The sequence below is a fragment of the Dermacentor silvarum genome, chromosome 1 (assembly GCF_013339745.2).
Source record: "Dermacentor silvarum isolate Dsil-2018 chromosome 1, BIME_Dsil_1.4, whole genome shotgun sequence".
NCBI classification, from domain to species: Eukaryota; Metazoa; Arthropoda; class Arachnida; order Ixodida; family Ixodidae; genus Dermacentor; species Dermacentor silvarum.
This window is the reverse complement of record NC_051154.1, coordinates 291,580,894-291,597,808: the sequence shown is the minus strand read 5'-3', so window position 1 is coordinate 291,597,808 and position 16,915 is coordinate 291,580,894. Positions and strand designations below refer to the sequence as shown.

Below are 16,915 nucleotides of genomic sequence, written 5' to 3'. Positions count from 1 at the left end.
CTTGTGAATGGTGTAGTGCATATACATCAGACTTGTACACGTTCAAGAAAATTTACCGATTTCAATTACAATTACTCCTTTCAAAGACATTATTGATTACAATTGCTAATTACTGCTATCCCACGAAGGCAACCAAGCAATTACTAAAATACAATCAATTATTTCAGCTTTACTTTCCACCCTACTTTTATTAACATTGCACAAATAGAGTAAATAAAAGGAGCTGGCCTGGCTCTTTCAGTGTATCCTGCAGCCCCTCACATGTTATCTTCACTATAAGTATTATTTTTCAAAATTTTATTCGGTTATCTTCCCTCATTTTTTTGTGAACACATCTGCCAGCAACACTGAAAACTCGCTCAATGTGCGCACTGGAGAGAAGGGGTGTGTAGTAATGTACGAACACTTCCCTCGCACAATTTGGGTTATTCAGTGCCACGATGTCCGTGTCTGCATTCTCTATGAAGTGCAACACTTCATTTTTGATGGGATTAGGGGAAGTAATTCGTGACAGGGCTTGTAAAAAACTTAAAAATCGTATTGAGTGATCCCCTGCACTAACGTCCGAACTGGTCATCACCAACGAGATATTTCAATCTGTCGACCAACATATGGTGGATTCCGTACCGGCACCTTTCATTCGTTAGCCATTTAGACTTAAAGGACTAATTTTACCGGACGCCAGGAAACGTGCACATTCTTTGAAGAGGTGTCCTAATCTGTAATGCAATTTAATATAATGCTCCATATTATTCAGCCCTAGAAATACTGTTCCTGTCTTACAATCACAAAATCAAGTGTATTTGAGCCACGTAATATGAAACACATAGAAACTTACGAGTTTACCTACCAGAGTGTTCGTTCTGTATCAGAGAAGTCATAGACTGCATTATGCGAAGAATAATTCAGAAGCAGCTCTTATGCCCTCTGAAGGCCACCTACAGACCTTTGCATCGGGCGAGGAGAAAAGGGTGCGCTCCAGCCTTTGCTGAGCTTTGGTGGACACAAATTTCAAAGGGAAGTAGGGTCCAGAATTACCTAAGTAACAAATAATAGTTAATTTTTTTAAAATTTCACGATTGTTGTAAACCTTTGTATTAGGTACTTGAAGACAATCATATTCCCCCCAATACAATTCCATCTTTTTCAAGGGAAGCTTGTATACGCTAGCCTGCGCCGACAATGTAACGCTAAAACTACTATAGCTCAGACTCGCATTGGATATGCAGGTATGAGCCAGGGACAAGAAATAAATACAGAAGGAAGGAGGGAAAGAAAAAAGGAAGGAAAGAAAGAAAGGAAGAAAGAAAGAGCTGGTGTGGGAAAAGCTGCGCCGTTGCCGGATCAAGTGACGTGCGCTGCAAATCAGGGTCGTTTGGTGTGTTGCGGGGAGGGAAAGGGAAGGAAGGGGGTTCGTGCATGCTCCGGCGGGCTTCCCTCGCCTCAGATCAGTTTCGGCGCTTAGATGGAAAGGCCCACATGGTGTTTCGCCGAGGAGTAGGCTGCGTTTGAGCAACGGCGCCGCGAACTCGCTCGGGAAAGGGCTCGTCGTCGACGTGCCGATTCTAGCGTGAGGGCTTCCAAAGCCCAAGCGAAACCCCAAGTTGAGGACTCCAAGTTGCAGAAGCGCGATGTTGAGGCTAAACGTCAGCGAAGAGCCACCTACCTTGAGTTTAGGCCAAATGAAGTAGAACGCCTGCGACAGCGTCGTCTTGCCACAAGCTTCGCTTGCCCCTATTTGCTCAACAGGGGAAGGGCTCTGAATTTTTGGTAGTTTCGGAGTGCTTGTTTAATGAGCTATTCATAATTAAGTTTGACACTAATTTTGCATTCACAGGTGGCATCACAGCGTAGCATATTAGTCGAGTAACTGTGTGGTGCTGATAAGAGCTACGCTCATGCTGTCGGCTGCCAAGGCAGGGCTGGCTTGTCCCTTGCCCATGCAATCATCTTTGTCAGATGGGGTGTTTGTGCTTGTGCCGAGATTCTTGCCTCTGAATACGAAAAGGACGTACTGAGCGTAAAATTTAATAATTACACAGACGCTCCAGAAGTATCTTACAGAATGGAGGTGTCCTTGAAGACGATCGTCTACAAGTACATAATAGAACTGTATACTGTAATCGCTAAAAAAAAGTTGATTAGCATATTGTTGTTAGTTATGCACTTACTGACTACTTATTTGCGAGGATTTCACCCGCAAAAGCACATAAACCACTTGTGTAAGCAGAATTTTCGTAGTTAACAAAGCATTATGAATACAAATACTGATAATATTACTTTGAAAGGGCAACTCCGGAGCTTTTTTTAGCCCCCCATTATATGATATTCTCATTTTCAAATGGTATGGACAGTCCTACCACTCGTAGGGTGGTTTAATTTACTTGGAAGCACATCAATAATTTTGAATAACCAGTACACGAGGTACTGAAATCTAAACGGATAGCTGCCTCGTGGAAGGTCTACGATGAGTCGATGACATCAGATCCTACACTGCTGTAATGTAGACACGCAGAACGTGTGCTAAACATGCTGTACACATGGTGCTAATCCCAAAAAGCAAAGCTGACGATGTCTTTTGACGATACGGGGTGCTGGCTCTTTCCAGCTAGAGAATGGCGATTTGAGCGGCGAATTCAGCAGCGATATCAGCGCTGAAGGATCGCCATTTACTTTTGACCCGCCGCCGCCATGCGAGGTAGTGGATGAGCCCCAAGCTCAACCCATTGTGCTGCTGCTAGACGAAGAGAAGCAACGGTCATCATGTCTGTCAAAGCGACGATTGTCGGCCGCCGTCTAGCAGAAAAAGGAGCCAGTTTCGTCGTTTCAGGGTGAAGCGGTGGTGTAGGCTCTGATGTCATAAACACAGAGTGGCCAGTAAAAACTCACATTCGTGGGCATGAGTCGGGAAGACGCTGCCAATCTTGATAAGTCTTTTTCCGGAAAACTAAATGACTCGCAGTTATGTCGTTTGGCACAGATAATCAGAGCGCTAAAGTGAATGCATATTCAAATTTTTATTAAGGTCAGTGGACATCGAAAAATCACCGAAGTGGCCCTTTAAGGCCCTGTATATCTTGATTTAGCCCTGAAGATCAGGCTTGTCACGATAAGGCAAGTCGCGCCCACGAATGAAGGCAAAGTGCGGTCGTTATTCGTATAACTTGGGACAAGGCATGCAATGCGCTGCAGACTTGGCGCAGCGTAGAAATTAGCATCAGCTATGGCTGGAATGTCGCGTCTCTCATTTCCGCTTTCTCTGAAACCTTCATTATTATTTTATTGAAGAATGTACATTTGACTGACACAACTGTTTCTGCTGCGAGCGTGACCAACAGCTACAGGTGATTAGCCTATTAACTAGATCCAGGTTTATTGATGTAACAGCTGCTGCAGTACAGTGGCTATTAGAAATACTGTTACGTTCCACCAAAACATGTATGCACAGTGTTTTTCCTCCTATAAAATCGCCTCACATAGCGCTGTAACTGGGAATAACCATTTTAGAATAGGCGCTTCACAGAGCTGTGGAGGTGCGGGAATTAAAGGCCTATGGATGGTCAGTAGTGTACATTTGACGCCTTCACTTTTAGAAGCAAGGGCCTACCACAGTCCAGTCCTAAATACATGTGAATCTTCGGGATTTTCTTGAACAAGTGTTTGCCGCTTTTGAAATAGTAGTTTTCTGGTGAGTGCACCTGGAGATGAGAAAGGGAAAGAAATAGCACGTCTCTCATCGATGTGTAAGTGCAATGTAGTGGTAGTGGTCCTATAGGATATAGCCATGGTCGCTCAACGTTCGACCCGTGTGGAAGGTGGTCAGAGCTTCTCTTTGGCGAATGCGGGATTCTCGTGCCCCTTGTCGAGCCAGTGTCGTTCGATGTGCGGCACTTGGATCATGGGTTCCGGAGGTGGTGGGCGCCTTGCGGCCAGCCGCTCGGACACAAGAGCCTCGAGGTGCATGAAGGGTTGCTCCAACAATAGCGAGAGCATGGCCGCAGCCACCAGACTGAGCACGAAGTGATGCAGCAGCACGTAGGCCTGCGCGGTACCGGATGTACGTGTCTGTTAACGGCAACAGTGCATTTGTATAAAAAATATTTGTGCTTATCCACAATGATTTTCACTCGTGATAATTGGTTGTCACTGGCTTGTGACCTTTGTTAACATGTTGGCTACATTGGGATTCATTAGTGCTTGTGGCGGTCTGCTTTCGAGTATACGAAGTGCTATTTGAAGATCAGCCCAAGGTGGATACTCACAGGACAGTACGCTAGAGTACTTCGTGAGAAAAGGCAATAGCCAATTGGCTGTAACAAACATTCTACTGTCGATACATGGCCAGCAAATGATTACATGTTCTTAGTAAGAATAAGAAAGCTTATTGCTTTGATTTCGGCCCAACAAGATGCGTGTTCAGTAAGCAGTTCATATATAAGTGAAAGCGGTTCGGTGCCGGTTGACTACAGTGCTGTTAAATTGAGACAGCAAAAATGAACCCCACGTCCTGAACATTCAGCAAATGAAATTAAATGTGGCTGCAGTCTGAAGAACACGAGAACAAGGTGAGAGCCGGAGCCAAAGTTTCGACAAGGGGACTTGTCTTCTTCAAGGCGACATATGCTCTCCTCGGCACATATAAATATAGGTAGGGTTCTTCTAAAGGGGAGAAAAGGTAAGGTGGATGGGTGAGGTAATGAGCGAGAGTGTGTTAGCGGCGAGGGTGTAGAATTGAAAAATAATATAATGCACTACTGATAGTTGGTGGAGGAATTTGAGGCAGCAGCCTGTGTTAGCAGGTTGACGTGTCCCATGGCAGGTTCCTCTTTTCATGGAAGGGGTCTGGACGACGAGGGGGGGGGGGGGCGAGGGGGGTTGTGTCTGCTCTGCTGGAGGTCAGTGAACTATCATGTCTGATGGGGAGAATGAAACTAGAGGCAGAAAAATAGTGTTCAGGGGCAAAAAAATAGCAAAACGGGGGGGGGGCGTAGATATATAGATAAAAGAATGAAAGGATTGAGTGAAAGCAAAGGGAGGTTGGAATATTACGGACAATCGAATAATGAAAAAAATGAAAGACTAAGCAACTCATTGAACAATAACCAAGTGCTGTTGCTTATGCTTTTCAATTTAGCATAGCAAATAGATTCTAAAGCTCCCTTTGAAACATTCATGCCTTCCATCATTCATTCTTAAATCACCATCTGTCAAACATCCCAACCACCCTACCATCATTTGTTCAAGATACTACCCGCTTCCTTCGAATTATCGACTCAATTAACGCTAACCAAATTCTCTCCAACCATGCTATTCTAGTAACTTTAGATGTGACTGCTCTTTATACAAACATACCCATGCGGGAAGGAATTGAAGCCGTGTCGAAGCCCCTCACAATCAATCCTTAAGTGCACGCTCCTGAAGTTTACCTGTCACTTCTAGAGTTCTTACAGTCAACTATTTCGAATTCGATTCTATTCACTACCTACAAATTCTAGAGTTCTTACAGTCAACTATTTCGAATTCGATTCTATTCACTACCTACAAACTTTTGGCACAAGCATGGGAACACCGTTCGCTCCCACGTATGCCAACATTTTCATGGGACAGCTTGAAGCAAACCTGATAAAATCATACCCTTTAAAACCCCACACCTACCTGCATTACATTGACGACATATTCATAATATGGGAACACGGCACAAACGCACTAACCGACCTACCATATTTACTCGAATCTAGGCCGACTCCGATTCTAAGCCGACCCCCCAAAAGTTCAAAGTCAGAAAAAAAAACTTACCTCGAATGTAGGCCGAACGAAAAAAGCGAGGACAGCATTCGCAAAATGAAACAGCATTTATTAAATTTGAACACGCCGAGCTCATTCTATGTCACCATCGCTGCTAGCCTCGTCGCTATCTTGCTTACTGCTGACATCTTCAAACAGTGCGCTATATTCAGTACCATCCAGCGCATTTGAGATGCTGCATTTTTGGAAGAAGCGCACGTTGCGGCGCACACAAAAACCATCTCCCGTGGCCCCCTCCAACGACAGACCGATGCCGAAGTTCCGCCCGGCTTGAACGTTTGACGATGCCTCTACGGCTAGCACAACTACCGTATTTACTCGATTCTCACGCTTCCTCGACTGTAACGCGCACCCGTTTTCCGTGAGGAAAAAAAAAGTCCTTTACCAGTACCGCGCACCTCATGCTTTCAAACAGAAATACAACTTTCTGTCATTTGGAAAAGTAGATTTCCTCCCGATGCACTGAAGTTGCGATGAATAAAAAAAAGTCGCAGTTTCGCCCGAAAGGCGATGCATCGAATGCGATAGCAAATTAGTAGACTGCTATTAACAAGCACGGTGTCACGCGCGCACAAGCAAACATGAACACATCTCGCTCGTTGACCGCGGAAACGAACTGTCAGAACGCTGGAGACGAAGCGCGCCTTCGTGCTAGCATGCCTCTCGCTTCAACGCGGCGAAAACACGGCGCGAGGCGGACTCATTACCCGTCGCAGATTGCGTTCAAGATAGGGCCAAGGCGATCGTATCGCCGGAGTGGATCGTCGCAGATTACGTCCTGCTTCGGTCCATTGAAACCGTTCCGCATTGCTTTGCTGGCGAAAATCCTCTCCTCCTGTTTGCGCCAGTCCCGCTCGCAAGTTTCGGATTCTCCGAACGCCCGTGATGCGGCCCGATTTCTGTCCGTTTCCGCACAGATGATCACTTTCCTTTTAAATGCGGCATCATGATGAACTCCGTACTTCATGCTGATAGAGCAGACGCTGAGAACGTGAATACAGACGGTAGACTATTGCCTAAGCACGTGTACTGCAGCACACGGAGGAAGCTTCCGCATGCTACGGTAGCTAGGCTCGACGCGCGTGCGAGGCGCCCATTTTGAGATGCCGACGCAGATTTAGGGTCGTGTTGAAAGTGCGCGTTAAATTCGAGTAAATACAGTATTCGTTTAGAAAGCGGCACTATAGTGGCATCGCCCATTTGGTGCCATTAGGATAACGCCACACCGCGCGCCGATGCTGCACCATACCGATACTACCGATACGACGCAGGGCAAAATGGCGACGTCGCTCGTGTACTTCAGTTGGCTACTGGCGCGGCTAGTAGCGGCTGAGATACTGACTTTTCTAGATGGCGCTAACTATGCACCATATTTATCAGTTTCAGTTAAAAACTAGCGCGTTTTTTTAAATCCTCGAATCTAAGCCGACCCTAGAGTTTCGTATGTGATTATTTGAAAAAAACTATCGGCCTAGATTCGAATAAATACGGTAATTAGCCATTTCAACCGCTTTCACCCGAGTATTAAGTTTACTGCTCACCACTCTCCTAGACAGATCAACTTCCTCGACATGACGGTTTACATAGAAAATGAAAAACTGAGAACAACACTTTATACCGGAAGCCTACAAATAGCCAGCAGTATTTAGACTACACCAGTCATCACCCGCGACATTGCAAGCGAGAAATTTTTGTCGGGCAAGCGAAACGAATAAGAAGAATCTGTAGCGACGACAATGATTGTATCCACCACCTAAATGACTTTAAAGTAACGCTAGCGAAACAAAATCGTCCACAAATTCCTCTCTATCAGGCTTATGACGTCGCGTCAAGATTAGAGAGGCAGTCGGCATTAGCTAAGAAACAACCTACACCAGAATCTGATAGACCACCAGCCTTTATAACAAAATATTCTTAACGCCCTCCCAAACATAAACAACATCCTACGAAAGTACCACCCAATATTATCAAGTAACGAGCGTCTGAGAAAAGCGTTCCAGGATGTACCAAGGGTTACCTATCGCCGCAACAGAAACTTTAAAGACATGTTAGTGCATGCAAAAGTCAGCTAACATAATCTCCCCGTTATAAAAGCATGTTCTCGCCCTAGGTGCAAAACCTGCAAGCACCTTCAAAGTGGCCTTAAAATTAGACGTACCGCAAATGGCTACACAAACGAAGTGAAAACTAACTTTACTTGCACTAGATCCGATGTAATTTATATGCTTGAGTGTTCCTTCTGTAAGAAGCAATATATCGGTGAAACGGGACAATCAATGAACATCAGGCTAAACGGACATCGTGCGGACACAGCTAAAAAGCTTGCCAAAGCCATCGCCGAGCATTTCAACCAATCAGGTCATAACTTTGATGAACTTAAACTCTACATACTAGTCAAATTTACTAGACTGAAAATATAGAGTATCGTACCTCATTCATAAGTTCAAGACATTGCAACCAATAGGCATGAATGTTTCAAAGAGAGCTTTAGAATCTATTCGCTATGCTAAATTGAAAAGCATAGGCAACAGAACTTAGTTATTGTTCATTGAGTTGCTTAGTCTTTCTTTTTTTTCGTTATTCGATTGTCCATAATATTCCTACCCTTTGCTTTCACTCATTCCTTTCGTTCTTTTATCTATATATCTACGCCCCCCGTTTTGAATTTTTTTTGCCCCTGAACACCATTTTTCTGCCTCTACTTTTATTCTCCCCATCAGACATGATAGTTCACTGACCTCCAGCACAGCAGACACCACCCCCCTCATCGTCCAGACTTCTTCCATGAAAAGAGGAACCTGTCATGACACATCAACCTGCTAACACAGGTAGCTGCCTCAAACTCCTCCACCGACTATCAGTAGTGCATTATATTTCTTTTCAATTCTATACCCTTGCCGCTAACACACTCTCGCTCATTACTTCACCCATCCACCTTACCTTCTCTTCCCTTTAGAAGAACCCTACCTATATATACTGTGCTGAAGAGAGCATATGTCGCCTTGAAGAAGACAAGTCCACTTGTCCAAACGTTGGCTCCTGCTCTCACCTTGTTCTCGTGTTACTCATCATCTTGAATCGCCATCTCCCACATTCCCCTTGTTTTTCCTGTAGTCTGAAGAGAACTTCAGTGGCATGTCATAGCTTCTACTCGTCGCAAAAATATTTAAACCTATTTTCATGTCGCGTATTATGCTCGACTTAGTAAGTTCATGTCGACAACTGATGCCCTTATTTTTCCCCCTATCGAATCTGGTAGCAGATTTTTGTAAAATTATGGGCGGTGAAATTCAAAGAAATTCTAGAGATACATTGGGATGCGAAGGTGATCATTCGGGAATTCATCTTTAGGGAAAGCTGCAACTCAACTTTCGAACAGAAGCACTAAGGAAGGGCATATTGGCCGTAACATTATGAACGTAATGTTCAACTTTTATTGAATATGTCCATCAGAAAGAAATCAACATGACTTTTATGCGATTCTCGCAATGTAAGTCACAATAAGCGTTTTTCTAAATGGAAGAAAGTGAAGGAGCAATGTTATGTATATAGCTCCAGGAGACTCTTAGAAAAGCAGCAGGGGAGAAATGTCCTGATGTTCGGAGAGGAGAGCACCGGGCGCTCCATTACGACAACATAGCTGTGAAGCCGTTATTCCTAATAAAAGCGCTTATGGTCGAGAAAAATCTTTTCCACTTGTTCGTCAACATCTTGAACCTCACTGGAATGAAAGTTTCATAAGCCTTTTTAGCCTTTTTAGTCTTATAAGATAAGTCTCTCTCATCATTCAGAAGTGCATCACTTCAGCATCCACAAGCTTTTGCTCTCATGGCCAGCGTTGTTAGGCTCCGCTTAGAAGCAACTTCTTTTGTAAATAACATGTGCCCCTCTCAATGATGAAATTCTTGTCAGAATTATTGCTGGCTGCCCTATCGCAATGAGTGCCAGTATATGTCGCACCTAGTGTGCACCGATCTAAAAGTTACACAACTTTGACGGCGTTCCGAAATCACGAGTCATGAATACCTGGTCTTTCACGACCAAAAAAAAATATGAATCATGCATTTGTCAACATATACCAAATGATACTATGAGTGCATTTATTATATTCCACTGAAGCTTTACCACTGCTGAGCCTCTCAGACATGACAGTATTTCACTGTTCTGATAACAATGGATTGAATGGAGACACCCCCTCTAAACGGCGTCGCTCCATTTCCTAAAGTCGGAGTTGTTAAGGGAGACTTCAAATCAAAATAAGACATTCGGTTCTGCGCGTGACCAGCTGAAGCATAAACCACAAGCAGAAGGAACCTATTTTTGAAATAATTATGCTACACACTCTGTTTTTCGCTTAATACTGCAATGCAAAATGCCGTGTACGTCATGGAATGTATCCCGTGATCAGTACCGGTCCCTGATTAACGAATCCTTCTTTACGAGAGAGTTGTTCCTGAAAATAAGACTAATAGTGAGAGGAAATGGAATGAACGCAATTAAGCCCGGCCAATGATTAACAGCTCTTCCAAATGAACGATGCGTGCATCAGGGCATACACATGTGAACTAGTGTATGTGTGTCTGTGTGTGCATATGGTAAACCAAGCGGCGCGTTGCGAAGCGCGCGACAATGAATGAGCGGGCCTACTTCCGTCATTTCACCCTCAGTGCATGTTCTGAGATTCATTTCTATTGAATTTCATAATGATGTCTTGTTCTATATGTGCTCGTAAATTGATGAAAGGGCCGTAATGGAACGTGACTATCACACTAAGGGCTGCTTAGGAAAAAAAATTATGGGGTTTTACGTGCCAAAACCATGATCTGGTTATGAGGCACGCCGTAGCGGGGGACTCTGGAATAATTTAGACCATCTCGGGTTCTTTAATGTGCACCTAAATCTAAGTACACGGGTGGTTTTGCATTTCGCCCCCATCGAAATGCAGCCACTGTGGCCAAGATTTGATTCCGCGACCTCATGCTTAGCAGCCCAATGCCATAGCCACTAAGCAACCACGGCAGGTGCTGCTTAGGAAAACACAAAAGTGTAAAAGTGGAACAGAAAACAACAAGGGTCCTCGGATAAATATACTTTCAAAGTAGCACCATTGTTCCATATAAGCACCAAAACTGCACACTCCCGCGTTTGCAAGCAGTTAATGTGCGTTCACTCACCATGGCGTCATAGGAGAGGTAGTAGGCGTGCTCCCGTACTCCGTTTGAGTAGGCGATGACAAGCGGGCTGACCATGTAGAGCGAATAGAGGAGACGGCTCAGTGGCTGCCAGCACTTGAGCGACAGCAGGTCATTCAGCCAGCCTGCATCGCCAACGAACGGTGGTCGCATAGTGCATGTGATGTGGAAAAAAAACTGCGTGCGATGGTCAGGTGCACCCTCATTGGCTTGCCACCATTAGTGTCCCACTGATTGTTGACAGTCATGTACAAGAATACGCAGGCATACTGACGCACTCGGGGGCAAGGAAACATAAAAGTCTTTAATTCCTCCTCCCCACAAGCCTCCGCAAATGGAGCAGAAACTAAGGTGCTGTCAGGTAACATTCGCTAAAAACAAATTTATATAACAGTCAGACAGCTTGTAAACAATTGCACCTCCCCTCTCCTCCCCCGTCCTTAAGGAAAAAAATCAACAAGAAAATACTGTGAAGGCGACGGTGAGTAATGGTGCGTATATCATCATCATCAGCAGTCTATATTTATGTCCACTGCAGGACGAAGGCCTCTCCCTGTGATCTCTAATTACCCCTGCCTTGCGCTAGCTGATTCCAACTTGCGCCTGCAGATTTCTTAACTTCACCCCACCTAGTTTTCTTCTGTCCTCGACTGCGCTTCCCTTCTCTTGGTATTCATTCTGTAACTCTAATGGTGCACCAGTTATCCATCCTATGCATTACATGGCCTGCCCAGCTCCATTTTTTCCACCTAATGTCAACTAGAATATTGGTTATCCCTGTTTGCTCTCCGATCCACACTGCTCTCTTCCTGTCTCTTAACATTCGAACTAACATTTTGTGTTCCATCGCTCTTTGTGCTATATGCTGATTCTCTATGCATCTAACTTCTTTGTCATGAAGTGTGACCGGCGATGAGCTCATACTGCTTGTAAAAAATGTACAAAAAGTATTTTTAAAATTTTTTAATTTCAAAATACCTTACAGGCCCTATGAGGAGCATTGGGTAAGGGGGGCATCACTGCAAGACAGTTTTACACATGAATTCCAAAACTCGAGGACCACGAAAATGAGCAGAAATCATCGTCGCAAAACAGGATTACAAATGAAGAAGACGCGTTAGCATACAAAACATCAGCCAAATGTTATCACGCATATTGCTCGCGCACATATCGAACATCATGTAAAAATGTGTATTTCAAAGTATGAAAGAAAAACAAACAATAAAAACAATACGTAGATAAAAAGAAATAGCAGTCAAGGTAGTGTACAAAATACCAGATAAATTTTACCAAGCACATTGTTCACGTATATAATCAAACATTGCGTAAGAAAAGTTTACTTTAAAGCATGAATAGCAAACAATAGTCAGCGTGACGTTACATACAAATAGAGAGCATGGCATACAGAATGACACAATTTTAGGACAGAAACTGCAAGTTCAGGAGTTGCCTAAATTTATCTCTGTCCGTTTGCATGACAGCGCTGTCAGGGAAGGAATTCCACAAGCGAATGGCTCGTGGCAAAGCCGACAAATTAAATGCATCAGTGTTTCCGTAGATGCGAGTGAAACTTAAATCATTATTCAGTCGTCGTGATACGTAACTTGCACATTCCAGCAGCAAAGACGATGACTTCAATTGATGAACATATTTATGGAACAAGGACAGCAATGCCACGTCACGACGACTACTTAGTGCAGGAAGCGAAAAGTCAAGTTTGATTCGAGTTATGCTTGACTGCCTATTGTAATTGCGGGTAATGAAACGACTAGCTCGGTTTTGGATGGCTTCTAACATGCCGATTAGGTACTCGTGATGAGGAGACCAAAACGGGGATGCAAACTCGAGCTGTGGACGGACGAACGTCAGGAAGGCTAATTTGCGGATGTCAGATGGAGAATTTCGTAGGTTGCGACGAATGTACCCTAGTGTTTTTGAACCATTAGCGCATATGTTTGTTATATGAGAGGCCCAGGAAAGATATGGTGGGAGATGAATGCCTAGATATTTGTACAGTAAAGCTTCGGATACTAGATCTGCATTTATATAATAAGAAAAGCTTAAGTTAAAGTGTCTGCGTGTGAAAGTCATTACCTTGCATTTAGATGAGTTAAGTGTCATTTGCCAGGCATTGCACCAGTCGTTAATGTGTTAAAGGTCGCCTTGAAGCATAAGGTGCTCCTCAAAGCTGGTAATTGGTGGGTATATTATACAGTCATCGGCGAAAATGCACGTGCAGGAAAAGATTTTATTAGGCAGGTCGTTGATATATATTAGAAAAAGCAATGGTCCTAATACACTGCCCTGTGGTACACCGGAATTCACATAGGTGAGGGGTGAAGCAAAATTGTTCACAACTGTAAATTGCTGTATGCTGTAATTTGTTGGGAATGAAGGGACTGACCGGCATCCAAGGCACTGGCCTACTTTCGTCAAGAATGTGAAATTTATTGCATGCCTTTATCTTAAATTGCTAGTGTACGTGCAGTGTCAATTCAATCAAGAATGTTCACTTTCTTAAGGCGTGCATTTCGTATGTCAGAACTCACCAAGAATTTAACAAATTGTCACATAAGGTAACTTGATGGAACCATTTAACTGTGAATTGGGTCAAATTATTAGAATCCATCGATTTGTCAATGACTTAGCTAAGTAAAAGTACACTTCTTACTTTCTTTCAATTAGAGCTACAAAACTCGACACAAGGTCCCATTACAAGGTCCCATGCGCGTGGAGCTAAATATCTCGAGAGGGAGCAGCATTCTCCCTTTTAATCGCTGGGGCTTCGGAGCAATGAAAGTCGAAGAGGTGCCCCGCTATGCAGCCCCACGACTGGTCCTGTTATGCACAGATTGATGTCGAAGAGGAGAACTCAAAGACATTACGAAGAAAAGCACGCGCGTTTGTCAGAAGACATTGTATATGTTAGTTTTGACTAAGCGGGGAGCGACAATACCGTTGGACACGCAGTTAAGTTGGTCGCAGCGCAATTCGCTGCGGTTCAGCCACGTCATGCTTGTCCGCAGAATTTGGTCCATCGCGTGACTACAGGGCGGAGGGGGGTGGGGGTAATATTCTGGAAATGTCCACCTAAGAGACATGTACAGGTTGGCTGCTTCTGCAGGGATCATTGCCTGGTTGGCTACCCTACGCTGGAAGAAGAGAATAGAAGGTGAAGGGGAGAGAGAAAAAGGATGCGGCGAATTCGCGCACGCACCCGGAGGGCACCAGTCACTAAATCAAAGGAGTTCAAAGGAACAAAATACTTTATACTTTAGTTTTCGTGCATTGTCAAACGGGAACCCGCAGCGGAATATTAGCCAATTCCATAGCCTCTGAGATCTACAGCTCGGATTGAAGAGTGCCGCTAAGCGGAGTGTGCAGAAGAATATTCGCCAATAGCACGACATCAGTTTACAATGCCACGTTATAGGGTCCTTCGATGCGCACGTGCCAGAATTCCGGCGCATACCTGAAGCGTATGCACACAGTTATGCCTGAATGGGGGTATAATTATTAGTGCACAGTACGCCTAAGTTTAAAACCGAAGTACCCGAATGAGGAACCAGGGCCGTCGAAATCCCTGATGCATGGCATGCTGCACTGGTCGAGGTGTATGTCTTTGGAGGGATTTTCCCCTTGACTCATACACATATCTGACGCGCCAGAGGAGAATTTAAAGTTTTGCTGTGTCGCCGATATAACCCGAATCGTCACCCAGTGCATTAATTTGCCCGCCCACAGAGGCACAAAGCGGCAACAGGTGATGAGCACTAGACAGTATAACAAAGCGTACGGATGTTGACGTACCACCGTAGCCGTGGGCACAGGCGACGACCACCCAGCAGATGGAAGCACCCCAGAGTACTCGCGAAAAGGCCCCGTACGTGGCCGACGCCTCGGTGAAAGGCAACTCCAGGCCACGGTTCCACTTGAACGGCGCGTGGATGAGCGCTAACAGAGTGCCCAGGCAGCACAGCCAGCCAAGACACACCAGCCCCTGCATGTGGCGGGACGCGCTCTTTCTGGTCGGTGCCGTTGCACTCACTCTGGTGGATGACGTACGGGTCCAGTTTATCAGACCTCTATCATGCCATGATACGCTACGGAATGCGTGGATTGTTCAAAGCGAATCTCGGCAATATTTAAGTATAAGGGAGCTTTTACGTAGGTGGAACCAACTGCACATTACTTCTATAGGTACATACATATCCGAGCCGCAGGGGGATATGCATTTGCAAATCTTTTCGCTCTTAAAATCTGTTTCTCATCAGCCAGCCACCTTAGATAGTAAAATACTAATCTTTACTATTCTCTGGCACTACCTTTGATGGAACCCGTATTAAAAACATTGTTATTGCTGTATAGCTGTTCATTAGAACGTACGCCAGCCAATTGTGACGAACATATTGTCACAAATGCGGCCGGCTAGTCGTAAACAGCCCTTACGAGCGAAAGGCTTTCGGGATTGAGCCTCACCACTTTTTATTCCGTCCACTTGTTTGTGTACTCGAAATGATCAGGACCTTATTTGCTGTTTTTCACAGATGTCCCCTAAATAGTTACTGAGTGCGTTGATAAACAGCCGATCGGTGCAAGGGAGTCTAATGAGCTAACATTTACGTTGCAAGCCACGAAACTGTGCAGCCAGTGGAATTGAAAATAAATGCCGCTCAACAACTAGAGGTCATATGCGGCTTACCTTCACGAGTGGCTTTTGGGTTCTAACGCGAGAACGAACGCAAGTGAGTTCGGGGAAGTGTGAGCAGGCGCCGACGGGGCCCTATAGCGCATACATGAATACAACTGGTGAGTCATTGCTGACTAATTATGTTGAAGTATGGTCCTCAGTTCTGATATGAAACATCTAAATCAAAGATTTAACGCAATGTGTTACGCAAAATGTTGGACATTTGTTGATTACTTATCCATCTAATAGAAAATGCATGCATGCACCCAAACACAGCTAGTGATTTATTCCCATAGGTGCCTGACAGAAGTAAGGTTAATACGTTGGGCTAGTTGGTTTCGGTTAAGACGCATGTTTACTAGCGTAAAAAACTGACACAGGTTAATATTTTATATACGCATAGGCGATATTGTTACGCTTAAAGATTTGGGATATATTAGCCGGAGAGCCCAGTGTATTTTACGCTTAATGATACGCCAAACGTTGAATGAATTGTTGTTGATGATGACATGAGCTTGCACTTTGAAGCTCAAATATACCTATGTGCGCACCTGAAGGAGGCCATTGAAACTATGGTCTCTATGTTTTTGTGTGCGCACATGCATGTTTTGCTGTAAATTAAGCATTGGGCGATGTCCATTTAGTTCTCTTCGGCTAACGCATCAACTGCACTGCCGCCTTAGCAAGCGAGCATAAATGTTCACTGCAATGGCTCGTACCGAATGGCGACTCAAACTATACATGTAAATGATCGGTCACCTTGTTGATGGTAATCTTCTTTCGGTGGGAGAGAAGTTCGCCCGCCAGCGTTCCGAAGAAAAAGGCACCGACTCTTGTGTAAGGCCGCACGTAGATCATTTCCGCATAGGTGTCCCGTGTTCTAGAAGTTTTCAGGGAAATGAATCAATCAATTAATCAATGTTTAAATGCCTTAGAGTAGCCACTACACATAATAAAACTGAAAAAAGGACATAGTACATGTATGTGGAGGCTCATAATCTTTAATTTTACTGCTGCAGAACGGATGAAGGACCTTACCCGGGCTTGTACTCGCGGAACAACCAGGTCGGTCCTAGGTCATGAAGCAGTGTGAAGAGGAAGGTCAGTGCGATGGATGCCACAATGCCGCTAATGGCCAGCACACGACCCACCACTGGCCGACTGCGAACGTTCGCAACCACGCGTATATTACAATGGTGTAGTGGCTCAGAATACTTCGACAAACATC

General features: G+C 44.6%; 1 protein-coding gene across 1 annotated transcript in view; it reads right to left on the bottom strand.

Moving 5' to 3' along the window:
- Positions 1 to 3,011: 3,011 nt before the first annotated feature.
- Positions 3,012 to 16,915, bottom strand: part of LOC119437216 (O-acyltransferase like protein) — a 98,190-nt gene continuing 84,286 nt past the window's right edge. The window contains exons 10-14 of the mRNA XM_037704264.2: positions 16,726 to 16,848; positions 16,447 to 16,567; positions 14,808 to 14,997; positions 10,980 to 11,122; positions 3,012 to 4,041 (exon numbers count right to left, since the gene is read on the bottom strand). Coding sequence (XP_037560192.2) covers positions 3,820 to 4,041; positions 10,980 to 11,122; positions 14,808 to 14,997; positions 16,447 to 16,567; positions 16,726 to 16,848 — 799 coding nt within the window. The 3' untranslated portion in view covers positions 3,012 to 3,819. The remainder of the gene's footprint in view (positions 4,042 to 10,979; positions 11,123 to 14,807; positions 14,998 to 16,446; positions 16,568 to 16,725; positions 16,849 to 16,915) is intronic.